Source organism: Scardinius erythrophthalmus (assembly GCF_964197995.2).
Source record: "Scardinius erythrophthalmus genome assembly, chromosome: 1".
Taxonomy (NCBI): Eukaryota; Metazoa; Chordata; class Actinopteri; order Cypriniformes; family Leuciscidae; genus Scardinius; species Scardinius erythrophthalmus.
In genome coordinates, this window is record NC_138221.1 from 20,016,335 (window position 1) to 20,036,272 (window position 19,938).

The 19,938-nt window shown below is 39.7% G+C and overlaps 1 protein-coding gene across 2 annotated transcripts in view; it reads left to right on the top strand.

Moving 5' to 3' along the window:
- The window catches only part of LOC308686868 (uncharacterized protein), a 29,047-nt gene extending 18,600 nt beyond the window's left edge, over positions 1-10,447 (top strand). The window contains exons 2-5 of one of the 2 annotated variants that reach the window (XM_081358937.1): positions 451-670; positions 6,653-7,937; positions 8,596-8,692; positions 9,791-10,447. In XM_081358937.1, coding sequence (XP_081215063.1) covers positions 613-670; positions 6,653-7,937; positions 8,596-8,665 — 1,413 coding nt within the window. In that variant the 5' untranslated portion in view covers positions 451-612 and the 3' untranslated portion in view covers positions 8,666-8,692; positions 9,791-10,447. Of the gene's footprint in view, positions 1-445; positions 671-6,652; positions 7,938-8,595; positions 8,693-9,790 lie in introns of both variants that reach the window. The other variant, XM_081358936.1, reaches the window with a different exon arrangement.
- The last annotated feature ends 9,491 nt before the right edge of the window (positions 10,448-19,938 follow it).

The following is a 19,938-nucleotide window of genomic DNA, read 5'->3' on the forward strand; positions in this document are numbered from 1 at the left end:
TTTTGTGAAAAATAACTGTATTGTCTTTCAATATAGTTGTTTTACAGGCTTTTATCATCTATCCTGACTCAAATAATGTGTTTCTAACAGCAAACACTCAGAATAAAGTGAGATGATCTGCTGATGATCCTGAATGGCTTGTTGAATGAGTGTTGATAGTCTGAGGCTCATCAATATTAACAGATCTGCTGAAAACACTCTTTATTTCATGACAATAGTTCCTGTTTTCACCTCAATTATTATGCTGATGTCTTCAGATCTCCTGTAAATTGGTGTCAGCAGACTGAGGGGATTTGTTGGAAACAAATCTGTAGATTTACTTGTTTATGCTTATAACTGTTTTTCTTACCATTGTTTATACATGGAAGATTTTACACTATTTATATTCTGTTGTCCATGAACATAAAAACAAACTCAGTAACTGATATATTTTTGATTTTGCTAGATCAGCTCCTCACACGCTGTAATTCAACATCGGTGAAGCTCCTCCCACTGTAATTCTCCAATAAATGCTGGAATATTCCCATCGGCTACAAGTGAAGACGAGCATCAGAGCATAAGGAAGAGCTGAAATCTGCAAAGACTGAGTTTATTAAAGAGGACAGTGAGAACATGAGTGATCCAGAACCCTGCAGAATGAAACACACTGAAGATCCTGAAGAACAAAGAGGTTGGTGTTTATTCTTCATTCATTCATGATGCTGAAGAACATTCATGTTAGAAACATTCAAGCACTTCATCACTTTTAGATAAACAGTTCAACTATGAAATGGTAAACAGGTTTTCAAACTAAATATATTATCTCTTTTATGTTAGGCTACATTTAAATCTGATTCACATTTTCTCCATCCATGTTACCAAACTTTTTGACATCTCTCTCTCTCTCTCTCTCTCTCTCTATATATATATATATATATACATACTGTATCTGTAAACTGTATGAACTTTTCCAAAATGTCTAACAGGGTTGTAAGCAATTTAACTTGAGCAAAATTTGATTTATAGTTCCTGATAAAGTTGTATTTCTCAAATTATAAAAAAAATAATACTTAGTTATTAATTTTTCTCACAGTAACTTTGGTAACAGGTTTGATAAATGTGATCGACACGGTTTGTGTAAAAACTGAGAAAAAGGATTGAGATTATTTTATTGTTGATATATATTGAGTTTAATCAATCATTACGGACTCTAGGACACACCTGGTCTCTTTCTCGCACTGTCGCTCACGGACTCTAGGACACACCTGGTCTCTTTCGCGCACTGTCGCTCACGGACTCTTGGACACACTCGGTCTCTCTCGTGCACTGTCGAGCATGCTCTCGGACACACTTGGTCTCTCTCGCGCACTGTCACTAACGGACTCTCGGGCACACTCGATCTCTCTAGCGCACTGTCGAACGTGCTCTCGGACACACTCGGTCTCTCTCACACACTGTCGTTCGCTCTCGGACACACTCGGTCTCTCTCGCGCGCTCTCGGACACACTCAGTCTCTCTCGCACACTGTCGAGCGCGCTCTCGGACACACTCGGTCTCTCTCGCGCACTGTCCCTCACGGACTCTCGGACACACTCGGTCTCTGTCGCGCACTGTCCCTCACGGACTCTCGGACACACTCGGTCTCTGTCGCGCACTGTCGCTCACGGACTCTCGGACACACTCGGTCTCTCTCGCGCACTGTCCTTCCCTAGATCAAACATTGTATTAACAAAAACTAGTTTGGGACTGATATTTAATAATTTAGCCTCATAGGCCTACTGTTTATTTATCAGTATTAGTTATATTCTTACAATTTATGTCTTATGTTCATGTGTGTGTGTGCGTGAACAATTTTTATGTAAACAAATTTATTATAATAGGTCTATATAATTCCTAAAAAAGTGGTTTGTAGCTTGATGACTATGGGGAAACGTGGGTCCCATGGCTAAACGAGTTGAGAACTACTGGTATAAAGCTATTCAAAACATACAAATATGCTAATTATGATAAACGTTATTAATGAACGCAATAACAATTTCAAGGGAATAGTCGACAATTCTGATTTTTGTCATAATCGTGCAGCCCTAATACATTGTCAGAAAAATAAACCGATCATCCCAATTACGGAGTCCATCTCATCTGGCATGTTATCAGAATTATTAATGTTTTTGTCTGTCTAGATTATGAATTACCTGTTGGTTATAATAAAGACTCATCACTCATTTCTTTGTAAAACGCACAGAATAAAATGGTGTTACACTTTACTGTGCATTCAAAAACATGTGCAACTATTCTTCTGTGAAACAAACAGAATACAAAGTGTGTATTTTTCCAACCATACAAAAGTCTATTTTTATGTGCGTTTACACAGAACGTCTGTGATCATAATCTCCACACAGTGGTTATAATTTAGACGTTCAAGCCCTGAAGACATTTTAAGAATTGTTTTTTTTTTTTTTTTTTTTGAAAAAAAACATCAGGATGATCTCATCCTGAGAAACTGCTTATAAAAGAAAAAAAAACAATTTTTTCTTATTAGGGCCCAAGCCCTGAAAGGGCGAAGGCCCTATTGTTTTTGGTAGGATTATTATTATTATTATTATTACGACTATTCAGGTACTTTTGGGGCCCTTAACATGCTCAAAAACTCTTGAAACGTTGCACACGGGTCAGAACCCGTGGCCAGCAGGGCCGGGCTGAAGCTGGTACCCGAGCATCAACTCGACACCCTGGAACGGGGTCCGAAAACTTGGTCCATAAATCAAACACGCTTGCATGTAATAATATGAAACTCGGTACACATATAGATCTCATCGGGCCAAACAACTTTCACGCTCTAAGTTTTACGCCAGCCCAAAAGGAAGTAGACTATTTAGGGTTGTTTGGAAATTTGAAACGCGTCTCCTAGGGAATTCACCCAGTCGCCTCCAAACTCGGTGTGCATGAAGTCAAGACATTGAGGATGAAAAATTGCCAGGGGATTTTTGATATCTCGAATGGTTTGGCCGTGGCGAGGAAACAAATTTATGGCGAATAATGGAAACAGTAAGTGTGCTATAACTTCTGCATATATTAACTGATCTTGATTAAACTTCAGCAGTGTGTTTGTTGTAAGAGGCCGATCACATGGATGTGACTATTGTGAGTCAAAGTTATAGCGCCACCAACTGGCAGCAGGAAGTGTGTCACTTTCAAAATGCTTTTGACAAAAGTGGGGGATTAGTTTTACCTACAGTTTAAAAAATCAATATTTATATTGGTCTCATTGAGCCGGACAACTTTCTAATTTACAGTCATTAGCTCCGACCAACAGGAAGTCAGATATTTTGGTTTGAATGTGGATTTCTTTGCAAAATCAGCCTCTGAATTTTTACCCACTCCTCTGTAAGGAATATGACTTAGCTCAAATGATTATAGGGAATCAAAATTATGAATCAGGTTGATTCATCTATATTCTTACAATATTAATAAATTATTGAAGCTGAAATTTAGACTTATTCGTATACATCAATGTTCAATTACAATGAATTATAATTCAATCATTAATATACCAAAATGTCCCTCTTTCAGATCAAATAATCAGAATAATTTTAAGGGAAATTAATGTATTAATTAAACAGTTGTTTGTCCCGCAAACTGGTCGTAAAATTAATTCCATCAACTTCTCAACAAAATTATCTCTTTCTTATAATTCGAAGAAAGCTATGTTTTCTGGCCAAGAAAATTAGCTTCTTGTTCTTATAAAATGTAGGTTACTTAACAGTAGCACCTTTGTAAAGCGTAGCTTGATCATCATTTCATTGACTTGTACAATGAACACTTATACAGAGACAATCTAGGATATAATGGGTTTTTTTAATAATTGGACTAATACTACATCGAACTAAGCAATACAAGTTCTACAATTTACACGAGTAAATATGTATGTACAGGACACGTAAACAAAATACAAGACTAAACGGATAACAGATGAGAGAGGGAGAGGAAGGGAGAAAGTGAAACTAAAGTTTCAGGACGAGAGAGATCACCGAGATGATCTCAGCATGGCAAAAACACAGGCAGTAACCTTGAGAGACAACAAGGAATCAAATCACATTAAAAGTTCAGTAAACTTATCTTGCAAAATGGTTCTCTTTGTTGCTGAAGAAGAGCTCCTTTAAGAGCGGGGCGTGTTTCCTCGTGTCTTCGGGGCGAGCAGACTCGCGCGCAGTTTAAAGGTTCACTGAAACGTGAAGTGGCCAGAAACATGATTCAGAGTTCAGTTCCCTTTGTGGAGGGAGTAACGAATATAAAAATAATACTTAGTAAAGAAAATAAAACGGAGATGAGGACTCCCTAGGTCCCATGGATCCAGGAATTTCCTCAGACGCAGTGCTCGTGCACGTCCTCAATGAAGAGGAGCGCGCGCCGCGGGATTTTCAACAGAGTCTTTTCCTTTGAGTTGAAGTTGTCGGCTGAAGTTCGAAGACGAAACAAAACTAAAAGACTTAAATAAAATAAAATATAAAGCCCCCTAAACGGGAGCCATTGATGGTCTCCCTGATGAGGAGGGTTCGAACAAGCAGGAACAAACAAGACGAAAGAAAATACCGAACTCAACTGAACGCCGAGTGTAACCGTTTTTCTAGGGTACAGAAATGTCAACTCCTCCCTTGGCTTAGGCCAATTGGAATGTGAAATTCCAGGCGGGAGAAATTTCCTTTGTCTCACTTAGGAGTTCGATTTGCATGTTTTGTGACAGTCTTAGGATCATGCCATTTCTACTTTAAACAATTATAACTGCAGTAAAATGCATTTTATCATAATTTGGTACCCATATCTTTCCTACGGGTATATGGAGGTTCAATTCAAGACCACATTTGGTATGTTTAAAAGCTACGGCATAGAAATGACTTCTTATTCTGTAAAATAAGCATTAAGAGTTCTACTAACAATCTAGGTTAACCCAAAATGTGATGTACATTTACAAATGGAAATGAAAATTGGACTTTTAAAAAGATCCACATGGCATATCTATGATTGCAACAGGGTGCACATCTGAAACATTATTCCTTTAAGGTTTACAAGAATACAACAACCCATCACAAAGAACAATCGTGGAAAAGAGAAATTACATTCAGGTTTACATATTTCTTCAATGGTCATACATATAGAAAATGTAGGATTTAAGTAGGGTTAAAGATTAACACTGCTCCACTCCTAAAATCTCTGTTGCTGGACATTCCATTAGGCAATAAAACACAGTTCAACACAGGGGGGAAGGGATTGCCAGAGAATGTTAGTGAACCTTCTCTAACTAAAACACTATTGATTAAAGAATACATTTCAAAACCACACCTCTAGAAAATCATAATTATATGATCAAACGAATTAATAAAACATGCATACAGGAAGGTCAAACCCAAATCTGAGTTACATACATTAAAACTATATTTCTATAGGAGGATGTTTGTGTGTGTGTGTGTGTGTGTGTAGAAAGTTTCAAGTTTCGTTATCTCTCTGTGGTCCAGAGAGGGGAAGGGGGGGTTTGGAATGCAGAACTTATCCTCCAAGGTGCAATAAAGTGTCGCGAAGGACCATTTATTGCCGACTAGCTGGAGCCAACACAACTGATTTACCTTCGGGGGTTCAGAGTGGGACAGAAAGAAGGAATGTGCGTTTATGTTCTGATTCAATGAGCCATGATTCATAGCCAATGTGGCTACACCTCTTAAGTGGTTAAATAGTCAACCTAACATATAACATATAAAAATTACACTGCTCTGTATAAATTGTCAGTAGTACAATTTGTACCATTCACAGTAAGCACCGCTTCACTGTGATGTTTCCAAGCACATTTTTGCGCGTGTGAAGAGGATGATATTTTTTCCGTCGATATTGGAACATGAGTGAAGTACAAAGCCTATAATAAACAATAGCTTAGCATCCAAATATATCGCAAATGTTGAAACATTTTGATTCTAATGAAAGGGTTACGTGAGCCCAACACTGCTTACTTTCGTTTTTATTTTTACATTAAATTTAAAGGATTTGTTGTGGAATATTTTGAGTGTATCATAAAATCAGAATAAGGTAAGTCAAGTAACATTTTCTGTCTTTTTTATATATATATAGCTGCGAGCAGCGATGAAGGGCCAAAGCCGTCGGCACCGCCACCCAGGTGCCTTTAGGTAACTTAAGGCACTGGGGTTGCGGTGCCACCGGCTTGGGCCCGTAATCGCTGCTCGCAGCTATATTTTTACATTTTTATTTGACATGCATTATCTCAGGAAGTAAACAAGGTGGGAGGACATTTCTTTTTTGGTGAAGTTCCCCTACATGTGAGCTGCATCCAGATCAGATTTTGTGGTGACATCATAAAGTAATCAAAAGTTACAGTATTTGGAAGCCTTACAAAGTAAGTTACAAAGGAAGCCTTTTTGTTTAACCCTTGACGCCCCTAATGGGCATTTTAAAACTGTTCCTCCATGAGGAATATCTCGTGATCAACGCAATAGATTATATTGTAATCGTGAGAATCTGCTGTATATAATGATGTGCCATTTTCTACGATCTGTGTGTTTCATGAAGGTATGAGCGAAAATACAACTTAGACTTTTATGTCCTTTTTTTTATATTTCTCTATTTGAATTATTTTGATATGCTGAAAATAAATCATTTTCTCTCATTTCAGACCTGATAAAAGTGGAGGAGAGTGAAGAACTGAGTGAAGTGAAGGAGGAGAGTAAAGAACTGAGTGAAGTGGAGGAGGAGATTGAAGAACTGAGTGAAGTGAAGGAGGAGAGTGAAGAACTGAGTGAAGTGAAGGAGGAGAGTGAAGAACTGAGTGAAGTGGAGGAGAAACATTATGTCCAACCTGGAGAAAAACCTTTGAGTCGCTCAAAGACTAAAAAGACATTTTTAAAAAAAAGAAGAGCCAAGAAATCTACAACCTGCACTCAGTGTGGAAAGAGTTTCACAAACACACGTAATCTTGACCGTCACATGAGAGTTCATACTGGAGAGAAGCCGTTCTCATGTGATCAGTGCGGGAAGAGTTTCACAAGGAAAGATAGTCTAGAGATTCACATGAGGATCCACACTGGAGAGAAGCCGCTCCCCTGCACTCAGAGTCGGAAGAGTTTCATAGACAAACGTATTCTTAAACAACACATGAGGATCCACACTGGAGAGAAGCTGTTCACTTGTGATCAGTGCGGGAAGAGTTTCACACAAAAACCAAATCTTAGTCGACATATGATGATCCACACTGGAGAGAAACCTCATACATGTGATCAATGTGGGAAGAGTTTCGCACAATTAGGACACCTTAAGGTTCACATGAGGATCCACACTGGAGAGAAAACGTTCACATGTGATCAATGTGGAAAAAAATTTCGTAGGGCATCAAACCTAAAGGCACACCGGAGGGTTCATATGAAGAAATCGTCTCACTCATGTTCTGAATGTGGAAAGAGTTTTTCACTGCTGTATAATTTACAAGTACATCAAAGAATTCATACTGGTGTAGGAGTTCATATGTGCTTTGAGTGTGAGAAGACTTTTACTTCAGCACAATGTTTAAAACTGCATCAGACAATTCACACTGGAGAAAAACCTTACAAGTGTTCGCACTGTGACAAGAGATTCAATATATCATCAAATCTGAAAATGCATGAGAGGATCCACACTGGAGAAAAACCTTACAAGTGTTCACACTGTGACAAGAGATTTAATCAGTCATCATATCTAAAAATACATGAGAGGATCCACACTGGAGAAAAACCTTACAAGTGTTCACACTGTGACAAGAGATTCAGTTGCTCAGCAGATCTGAAAATACATGAGAGGATCCACGGCAGAGAGAAGCCGCACACGTGTGATCAGTGTGGAATTAGTTTTTCTTTTATAAGTCACCTGAAGCAACACATGAAGATCCATCTAGAGGAGAAACCACATCACCGCTGTCTGAGATCACGGTAAGTAGTTCATATTTATCTGTTGAGAAACACAGTCTGTTCTGTTAAGTTATTTTCTTATCAGCTAGGATGAGCATCATGACATTTTGTTGGTTGATCTAACATAGGGCTGTGGGATATTAAAACAAAAGTGCGATATACGATACCTTGTTAAATAATGCAATATCAATATGTTATACGATATTGCTTTAAGTGTGTAAAATGAATTAAAATTATATTTTAAAATATTTAAAAGCTGAAAATGATATAACATATACACTATATTGTCAAAAGTATTGGGACACAAATCTGGCTATTTAAAGCCAGAATAACTGGTTGTTTAAATAACTATTTAAATACCAACAACTCCTCTTTGGTCAACTTGGCAATATATAGTTATATCAACCTAAAACTTAACATCAAGATTTTGTGTACAAAAACACTTGAAACTTGGGGTTGACAATTAGTTATTTAAAAAAAAAAGAAAGAAAAGAACTACAAAAAAATTGCATTCAAGTTTAAAACTGCACCAGGCAATTCACACTGGAGAAAAACCTTACAAGTGTTCACACTGCGACGAGATTCAGTCTGTCAGCAAATCTGGATTATGTGATCTAATCCAATATTTATTTATTTATTTATTTATTTATTTATTTATTTATTTTAAACATGTGATTAGCCTGAGTACCAAAAAGCATCTGAAAGAAGAGGATGGAGAGAACGCCAGTGATCCAGAACCTGCAGAATGAAACATCATGATACTGAAGAACAAAGAGGTTGGTGTTTATTCTTTATTCTTTATTCATTCATCATGCCAAAGAACATGCTGACGTTCACTATATTTACATTGCTTCAGGCTGAGAATAAAAACATGACAAATGAAAGCACAAAAAAAAACAATGTTTGATTATTTTTTTACTGAAGAACATGCTGATGCTCACCAGATTTTTTTATTTATATATATATATATATATATATATATATATATATATATATATATATATATATATATATATATATATAAAACTTATTTGATTTTTGACATTTAATATAAATCTGAGACTGGAACAGCGTAGAGTGCAAGTGACCTGATGGTTTAGGACTGGACCCCTCAGGTCTGGGAGGAAGTGTTTCAGAGCCTGGAGCACCGCCAACATTTCTTGACAATTTATATGCCATGAAAGATGAGGGTCCTGCCACAGACCAGCCCGTGAGAGAGGCATCCGTCGTTAGCGTGACGCGACGACAGGGAGCTCCCTGCACGGGCCCTTGGGACAGGAACCAAGGTTCTTTTCACATAACTAGGGCACGAAGACATCGTGTGACTTTTCTTGGCATTCAGCCTCAACCCCAACCTCTTGATGTGAGCGAGAACGACATCTCGATGCCGAACCGTCTGATGCTCCGATTAAGCTAGAATCAATCAATCGTCGATATAATTCAAAATGCGGAAGCCCTGGAGTACACTATGTATCTTATGTTGCTTCCAAAGGGCAGTAGTAAATAAAAAAAAATAATAAAAAAAGATATTTCAACAAAATAACATTTTTACATTTTCATCCTGTTCAAAAGTTTTCACCCCCTGCTTTTAATGCATCATGTTTCCTTCTGGAGCATCAGTGAAAATATGTGATTTGCTTAAAGATCACGTCAATCCTGCACCGTCTAGAGTTTCATGATCAAACTAGTGATTTATAACACAAATCATCTTCATGACATTAAAATAGATCATAATTGTGCACAGCAGTTGTTGACCAGATTTGATGGGATTAAAATGACTATTGAACTCATCAGTGATCTTGACTTAGAGCCTCAATTTTCATTTCACATTTGTCTCTCATTTGAAATCTCACTTGATTTAATGTTTCTTTTAGACCTGAAGGACGTGAACAAGAAAGGGAAAAAAGAAGCCAAAAAAATCTGTCACCTGTAAATCTGTCACCGTTTCACATATAAATTAAGACTGAAGATTCACATGAGAGTTCACACTGGGAAGAAGCGGCTCAGGCTTTCGCTCTGAAATCACTTCTGCTTCTCATTCTGAAGAAAGACCATTTAACTCTGATCAGTGCGGTAAACAGTTTCATTGAGCATCAGTCCTGAAGAAACACTTGAAGATTCACACAAAGGAGAAGATTCATTCGTAATATTACAGCAGAAAAGACACGGCGGTGTGTGTTTCAGTGCTTGAAGTCCTTTACTACAGAAGAGGAACTGAAAGACCACCAGAAAATTCACACTGGAGAAGAAGGCCATAACACTTTTAAGAGAGACATGAATCTGATATTAATTTTTAACTCGTTTATTAATTGTTTTTTATCAGAACATCTAGTTTCTCTTCTACTTCTACTTTCATGCAAATGCAAGATATACTTTCATGTATCTTTGAAACTGGACACTTTTCTTCTCTTCTTCTCTTGAGATGCTTTGGCTCTTATAAGTCAGTCAGAGAGATCGGTCTCATTCTCTTTCAGTTTTACTTAATGTTTGTATTTGCTTCATGTAATGATTGATTAAACTCAATATATATCAACAGCTCTTTGTTATTGTCCATCTTTATTTTATGCTGATTCTGCTTGAATCAAGAATAATTTTATTTCTGAAACCGGTGAACCTTTCCGTTTTTTTGATTTCTCTATAGAAATTAAATGGCTAATCAATTATATTTCACCCAGACATGACTGACATTGAATGAGATTGTTGTCTGTCTACATTATTAACAGTTTCACCCTTGATATCCAGTATAGTTTGTTCAGGTCAGTTGATATTTCATTCACACCATGAGGCTTCATGAAGTCAGAACAATAAACTTTATTACTATAAACTTTAAACAACACAGTTTTTACAAAATAAACAAATGATTATTGTCTCCATCTCACCACAGCTCTACGCAACTGGAATAAAGATAAGCAGTGAGTAATCCTTGTTGTTATTGTTGTGATTCGTAGATATTTTCTCGTTGTGAAAAGTATTTGGCAACTACCGTCTTTGATCATCTACCGTTGGCGGCCGATGACGTCACCGCTCTCTTCCCTCGTTCAGTTTCACCGCAGAGTCTTCTGAGGCATTTCAATACGGAGGATCATGAACTCTTAAGTTTTTTTGTTTGTTTGTTTTTTCAGAACAGCTAAATTAAATGAGTTCAATAACTCTGAATAGGCTGACTCGGAGTTAAGCCTGTGCACCACGAATATGTACGTTTTTTTTGACTAATATAAATTTTCATGGTATCCCACAGGCAAAAAAACTGAAAAAAAAGAAAAAAAAACATGGCAGCAACTACAAATGAAGTATAAAAACATATTATCAACATATATCAGGTAAAGCTTTAAGCATTATGGGGGTCCTATTATGTACTAGAATATGCTTTCATACTTGATTGTTCAAAAAACACATTCTTTTTCACATGTTTTACATTATTATAGCTCCTCTCTCCCAGTCAGTCCCAGTTAAATTTGTGTGTATAGCCTGCATTGTGGTTCTGGAAGCTGTCCTCCATGAAATGTGCGGCACACAGATAAACATTTAACCACTCATCAGCCTTTGGATGATCAAATTAATTGTGGAAAAAACAGCATCTCTTTGACATAGCAGCAGCTCATCCAGGCCTTTTTGCATATTCTGTGGGTGGGGATTATTTTAATGAGGAACATTATGATTTCATAAGGTCCCAAAAATCACGTTGTAGTTCTTGGAAAATGGACTCTGTTCAAAGTACTCTAAACAATGTTTTTTTAGGCCAAAACATTTTTTGTCACATCCAGCAAACATCTCACTATCCGCTAGCTGTCTGTCCCCTGAACACACTGTAAAAAAACGCAGTCTCTGTAGACAGCCCAGGCTCCACAAATGGCAACAAAAACAAACTGGCCCAGCCTGGACCACGAAACATGACAAACCGTGTTCCAGACAATAACCGACAAGAATGATTTGGGGGTGGGGGGGGTTAGTGTGCATGCACATCAAGGGGGGTGTGAGGAGTGGAGGAGAGAGAAGCATGAAGAGGGAAGTGAGCTAGAGGAGAGATGTCCTAACAACGACTAACAGTAAAATTGTATATTCTTGAGTATTTTGATATGGCCGACACACGACCAAAGAGACGACGTTCTGATTAACAAAGAATAGGGAAAAGGAGAAGGAACGCGAAGTCCCGAATTTACAACGGAAAATGTTCAAAAGGTGGCGAGAACTCCACTGACCACAATTTTATGACCTCAATGTTTGCTTTAAATGTCAGCTTCAACCACATCGCACATGTCAGCAATAGTGTGGTTCTGGCCTTGCAATTGCAAATTAAGCTGATTTAGGTGAGACATGATATCGCACAAAAAATGCACGAATGCCATCTCTGTGGTGTCGTTCAAAAACCTCAGAAATGTCTCTGCCTTTTGGCTTTGAAGGCTGCTTAAAAATGAACAAAATTAATTTTGAAGTCCACGCACTCTTTCCAGCACACGGTCCTTGCTCAGCCATCGGACATCATTGTGCAGCAAAAGATCATACCGTTCTGCAGACATTTCCTCCAGCAAGGCTCAGAAAAGTCGATGGTGATGACCAGAAATTGCGCAAAAAAAGTCACAATATCCATTGTCTCTTTAATTTTTCCAGACAATTTGGCGCACAACACCAAATCATGAATTATGCAGTGAAATGCCATGAGTTTTGGGCTACGTTTACACGTGGCCGGCTATTTTCATAAACGGACATTTCACCCTCTCTGTTTTCAAAAATAACATCGTGCACACCTGGCAGTTTTCAGAAAAGTGTTTGTTTACATATGCCGTTGTTGCTATTTTAGGGATTCTGATTGGCTAAAGTGGGCTTGAGCTTCTCGTTACACTGCCACCTACAGGTTTTGCATACTCTTCGTGTTGGAGGGAGGAGAAGTTGTTGCAAAATTGCTGACCTCCGAGCACTCATTTGTCTCTGCTCCTTGACATAATAGAGCAGCTGTATTTGCGAATGCAAACGGACAAAAAGGGTTTGCACCAACTTAAATGCGACTGCTACTCTGAATGCATCCATGACCACTATAGCCAAATGAAAATGTAAACATAGGTCGCACTTTTGACGCAGGTGCAAGTTCTGTCGCATACTGTGACGTCGGCTGCCTAAAACTAACTTTTCTCAGTTTACATGCAAACGTGCAAACGAAGTTTTCCAAAATCTCCACTCTGGTTTAGGGTTGAAGAGGAGATAGACACAACACCAAGCATTGGAAGAATAATAAAATCCAACAGGAAAAATAACAACTGTTGCTTTTGTATTTGTAGTTAATAAAGATGACCAAATAAATTGCTGTAGTGGGGGTTACAGCATATATCTTGGACTATCCTTCCAGGGAAACCAGGTTGTTTTTGGAAATTTTCCCATTCATTTAAGTTGCCATCGTCAGCCTAGGTAATCCGAGGTCCGCATGCTCGATATAGACGACATAAGATGCTTATTCCAATGGTGGCGTGGACATTTTCCAAAATCGCATATTAGCCAAATTGGCCATAGGCCCTGTACGGACACCTCTGGGGGTGCAGGCGCACTGCGGGACGGTCCACCAAGTGCTTTTGGGGTCCGCTAACTACCTATTCTTCACCATAGTCCTCCTCAGTACCACAAAGTGCCTATTTTGACCCCTAACCACCTATCCTCTTCTTCATTGCCACGAAGTGCCTATGGTGCCCCCTAACCACCTAAACTTCACCATAGTCTTCCTCATTGTCCACGAGTGCCTATTTTGGCCCCTAACCACCTATCCTCTTCTTCATTGCCACAAAGTGCCTATGGTGCCCCCTAACCACCTAAACTTCACCATAGTCTTTCTCATTGCCATGAAGTGCCTATTGTGCTCCCTAACCACCTAAACTTCACCATAGTCTTCCTCATTGTCCACGAAGTGCCTATTTTGACCCCTAACCACCTAAACTTCACCATAGTTTTCCTCATTGTCCACGAAGTGCCTATTTTGACCCCTAACCACCTATCTTCTTCATTGCCACGAAGTGCCTATGGTAGCCCCTAACCACCTAAACTTCACCATAGTCTCCCTCATTGTCCACAAAGTGCCTATTCTGACCCCTAATCACCTAAATCACCCTAATCACCAGGGCGAGATCCTTAGTTTCAAGGTTCTACGCTGTTCCCAAGAGTGTGTTTCAGCGGTTCTGCCTGATCCACACATTGTTCAGCTTTCTCCATCCACAAGGGTATTTCTGGACCCCAGTGACTGCAGGCAGATCAAGATTGTGGCTGCCAGGGCCCCCGGGGGCCAAACGGCAAAGCGTCCCATGTACAACTTAACCCATTGATTTTCACAGTTGTTCTGTGGACATTGGGCAACAAGTTTTTTTTTTTGTGTGTGTGTGCAGACGTTCCCCTCTCTGTATGTATTCGGGGGCTGTGTGATGCAGCTTTCTATGAACTTTCGGGCCCCTAGCACCTCCAGGGGCCAAACAAGGTCCAGTGACACATGCAACTTATTCAATGCGATTTCATAGGTACTTCGTGGACGGTGGTCCGATTGCCCCAAAATTGACAAGGGGGTGGCTCTAGATGCTTCCTTAGCCTATTAGGCTCTCTAACCCTAACTGCTGCATTAACCCTAGCAGACTCATGATCCCATAGAGATCAATGTGAGACAGAGAGATGCATAAAAAATAGCAAACAATAAACTTGGCATCTCTCAACCTAGCCTGCTCGCTATGTCGCAGAGGGCCACGTGACGCAACTTTTAGTCGAATTTGGGGCCCCCGGGGGCCAGGCGGGAGCCTGGCGGGAGCCTTTGACACGTGCAACTTATCCCATTAATTTTCACAGGTGTTTGGTGAACATCCCACGGAACGGTCCCAATGGCTCCAATTTGAATCACAATCACTCACCCGTATCTTTCCAACAACTCACCCGTATCTTTCCAACAACTCACCCGGCCATATCTTGGCGCCTGGTGGCTATGATTTAAGCAATAAAACATTTATAATTATGAAATATGACCTTTTAATTCACTGACCACGGACAGCCTAAGGAGGTCCCATCAAATAAGTTACAGGTGGGCCCTTCCTGTGCCCACCTGTAACTTATTTGACAGGGTCCCAGTAAGCTTTTCATGGACATGTCATTTTAAGTCTAATGATGCATAGTTCTGTCACCTTCTGTCTTTGAAAATGAACTTGCAGACAAGACAAACATCACACACAAGAAAAATTAAACCGTTTGCCTTAATCTCAGTGCCACTTTATTCCATATAGCCTATGACTAATTATTGAACCACAAGGAAGAGGACCTGCGGGCAAGTGATGATAACAGGCTAGTATTTATAATAAGATTGATTTCTACATTACAGGTGTGTTATGTTATGATTAAAAAGTAAAATTAATTATCTACAGTCTATATCAACAAATATAATCATCAAGTTCCCAGTCAAGGTAATGCTGTCTCTTAATGTCTGATCAGAGCATTCTAGATTTTCTGCCTACTTTTTTATCTAGCTTGTTGACTTGGCTTAACTGCTAAAGAAAACAATTGGGTGATCACATGCTGCTTTATCCTATTATGGCTGAAAGTAATGCTCATACTTTGCATCAATAGAAAAATAAAGATAATGACACTTGTGGGTTCACATTTCTTTGGGTTCCTTAGGGTTACCAGTGTTTTCAGATTAATCCAGAGCTTCATATTTGTAAAAAAAAGACTTGCTCTTTAGCACAGCTTCATACATAAGTTTAACCCTCTGAAGCAAATCAGGATCCAAAATATAATCCCCTCCTAGGATGACATCGGCCACCAAGCTTCCTTTGCACTTCTTCCCCAAAAGTAGTATGGGGAAAAAATCAAGGGCAGCAAGTTTGTCAAGCTGAAATAAAAACATTTTTAAATAAAAAAAAAACATGGTTGGTGAAACATACGTAAACGTAGTATAGTAATGAATTCCTTGATATGAGTTGTACATTTAATATGACCATTAAACAGTTGTCATGAAATTAATATTTAAATTAAATTATTGTATTCGGTGCATGTTTCCATCAAAATTTTGGGAAAAAAACGTCCTCAATTTAGCAAAAACATTTTACGGTCGCTTGAGGTGGTTTTTGTCTTTTTCGAAAAAGAGTTAATGTGCTGAATGGAACATGGTAACAACTTTGCCCAAGTTCTGACAAAGAACATTTAAGTCACATCACTGATCAGCTGTTTACACAGTCAGGCACATTACTAAGCAGGGGAAAAGAAACTAACCAGGAAACCTTCAGTAGCGGCGAGCAAAGAGCCCAGCACTAAATCCCCATCTGACATGCGGCGTGGGAAATGTGGTGTATGGGAAACCGCTTGGGCGGTGTTGCTCGGGACCCTGACTCTTTCTGATTATGGCTCAGCCTCTGGAAGGTGTGAGGCCGGTAACAGCCCCCATAGCGCCGAGGTCCCATCTCCTAAGGGGTGGGTTGTTTGCAGCCCAAAGCTGGTGGAAAACGGGGCGGGTTAGGGACAGCTTCAGTGTGGGAGGATCCCCTCGCGGGATCTTAATTAATTCTCTCCAACCCAGTTGATAGAAATACACATGATATTTTATACTTTTTTGAAACATTTCAAAAGTTCGCTTGACAATTACATGGAAACATGGCTATTGACTGTTAAACTTTATTGTGTTAATTGACTTAACTTCATAAATTCCTATTAGACTCCAGAACTTTGACCTAACCTTACCAACACATGGCTGCTATTGAGAACAACTGTCCTGTTGTTGTTTTTCTTGACTGACTCCTTCCATTCATTTTTTTTTTTATTTTGAAAGTTGCATCTCTTCGCTGCAACTTTTGCTTTATACGGCTGCAGTTGTTTGCAAAGTGGGCAAGCCTTGTATGCAACACTTATTAGGGTGTTGCACCCTGGGCACATTTTCTTTGAACTTCCTGGCATCTCTAAAATGAAGTAAAAAATTACATTAAAACCTTAATACAACTTGTTTTTGGAACATGAGATCCAGTAACAAGAGGCACAATTATAACGTTAGATTTTTTTAAAACTAGGTTGTTACTATAAAGGGGGTTTGTACTACTGGCTAACCCAGCCACTTGCCAATGCCAACTGTCACGTGTCACCTATTACGCGGGACGTCTGTATATTGGGCCTAATTGATTTGTCCCATACGCGACGTCCCTTGTCCCGTTTATTGTCTGCTACGCTGATCTAACCACTAACTGATAAAACAGCAACAGCAGCAGAGTTGCAAGCACATGTAAAGTCATGTTTTTCCTATTTTCTGTATGACTGTTAAAAGGCGCGTGACATTTGTCTGGGGTTTCTCATTCCAGATTTATGCAGTAACGTTAGGCCAAGTTATATTGTTATTACTCACACATCATGAGTCTAATGACAAAGAAATGCATCAATTATAACATTTAAGCAAAACGTGATCATTACTTATTATGAACCTTCTAACTACAAGCAATGGCGACTGAAACAGAGTGGATCATGTTGGAGTTGGAATTTATCGAGGTGGAAAAAGAGCTTACATTTTGTGAAATTACTAAAACTAAAATGCAGAAACAAGAGAAGGTGTCGGAAGAGATGGTACATGCAACCCGTGAATTGGTTGAGGCAGAGTGAGGGGGAATTCTCTGTGCTTGTCTGGCCACTGAGAGACATGGACGAGGATATGCACTTCAGATATTTCCGAATTTCGGCCGGTAGATTCAACGATTTGGTTTGTCGTGTGCAGCCATTTATCGTACATCAGTGTACACACAGTATGCCTGTAGACATTACGCAACAGGATGTAGTCATCAAGCACAGTGTCTTCCATGGTGTCCAGGGTATAGCTTTGTGGAAAGCATTGTACAAATAGTTTCTTCCCTGCCCTTCAGTCGCCCAATGGGAAAATATTGCTGCTGAATTTTGTGGAACTTTCCGAACTGTGTTGGCAATGCACGTAGACAGAAAGCACGTCAACATAAAAGCACCACCGCACTCCGAGAGCAACTACTTCAACTACAAGGGCGCACACTCCATTGAAAATATATTTTTTTAACTTTTGTGTTCTCTTGTAAAACTTTGCTTTCTCTCACAAAACCTGTTTTGAGTTCGGACAAACATGAACTCTTTCCCCTGCCAGCATTTAAAAAAGAAAAGTTGCCAACCACCACCTGCATTTTTGATAATTTACACAAAATTGTCATGGCCCCCAAAATATTTGTTTTGTATGAACATCTAAAAATGCAATATATCATCTTTGAGATAGTGACCATAGACCTGCATTATATGACTGACAGACAAAAACGGTTTGACCTAAAAATATCAAAATTGAAACTACTGCGGAAACAAAGACACCTACATCTTGGATGCCCTTGAGGTAAGCTAAAACATACCAAAATTTAATTTCAAAGTGAACTATCCCTTTAAGTAAGACTTGCGTTATAAAGTAAGTTTTGCATGCAAAAACTTGCTCGAAAGTTTGATAAATTATCATTAGATCAATTATCAATTCAGAGATCAGATAATTTAGAAGTATTTACCTGGTACTACACACTACGCACATATTTCCTGAACCTTTTATTACCTGCTTTTAAATAGATAATTCATAAATGTATCAAATGGTGTTTGCTTATGATCAGCATTTGGCCACCTCACTCCTGGCGGGAGGAAGTTAGTGGAGAGAGTTTTATCCACCTCTACATTGCGTTTATCCACCTCAAAATGTCACGTTATTTGAGCGGACTTTGCTTTTCCAGTGCGTGATCGCCGATCGGCACATGATTCGAGCATTTGGGCCGTTAACTACAGAGCAGAAAAGCGTGCAAACACGGAGCAGAGAGCACAGCGCGCGCCACACACACACACACACACACACACACACACACACACACACGGAACAAAGAGAACGGCGCACACACGTAGAAGAAAACACACGCTCGTGATGTTACTAAACAAGCTGCGCGAGAATGAAACTTGATCGCAGTCAAAACAGGAAATCAATAAAACAATGCAAAAAAGTGATTTACAGGCAGCTGGTTTAATGTAGGGAGCATGTCAAAACGTACTCGGTTACTAACGTAACCTCGGTTCTCTCTAGAAGAGGGAACGAGTACTGCGTTTTATCAAAACGCTACGGGAAAAGTCTCTTTTACACTGAAGCAAAAAATTATCCTTTAATTTTCATATATGTAAAACGCGTTGCGGCAGCAGCAGACAGCTATGGCGAGACGGCTTGCTCGCTCATTGGCTGCTCTGCGGCAACTGCTTAAGCCTATCGAGCGAGGCCTGGGATGACATCAGGCCAATGAGGGCGCTTCGCGCCCTCCTCGCCACTTCCCGCCGAAACGGGCGTGGCTTACCTCTAAAAGGAGCTCGAGAAGGCTGACTCACTTGATTTTGATCGCCGAAGCGAACCAGAGTGAACCGTACGCACGGCAGAGAACGCAGTACTCGTTCCCTCTTCTAGAGAGAACCGAGGTTACGTTAGTAACCGAGTACGTTCTCTTACGAGAGTCCTCTCGTACTGCGTTTTATCAAAACGCTACGGGAACCCCTTGCAAAACGCCGTGCGTGCTGGGATAAAAAACACTGATCACCGGAAGCTTTTTCAGGCATACAGTGCATAATCACCAGATTGACTCACACAGAGTCAGGGAATAAGGGTGAGAGCCTTAATTCCCTAAACTTTAGCGTCGTAGAAAAAACATGTCCACAGACGCGAGTATAATCATCATATAGACAGGGTAGGGAACCTGAACTAATGCGGAAAATGTGGGTCTTACACAGTTCTGCCCAAGATAGTCGGTAGCGCATAGCGCATGAGTTTCAGCGGTCTGACTAGACGGCCGAACAGATTACACCGACAAAAGCTTAGCCTGCAAGGCGGGAACCTCTAGGTTATAAAACCTGATAAATGTAGACGGCGAGGCCCAACCTGCCGCCGTACATATATCCTGTAGGGAAATCCCGCTGGACCAAGCCCACGAAGAAGCAACGCTTCTCGTAGAGTGCGCTCTGACTCCCAACGGGCATGGAATGCCCTTGGCAGTATAAGCCAGCGCTATGG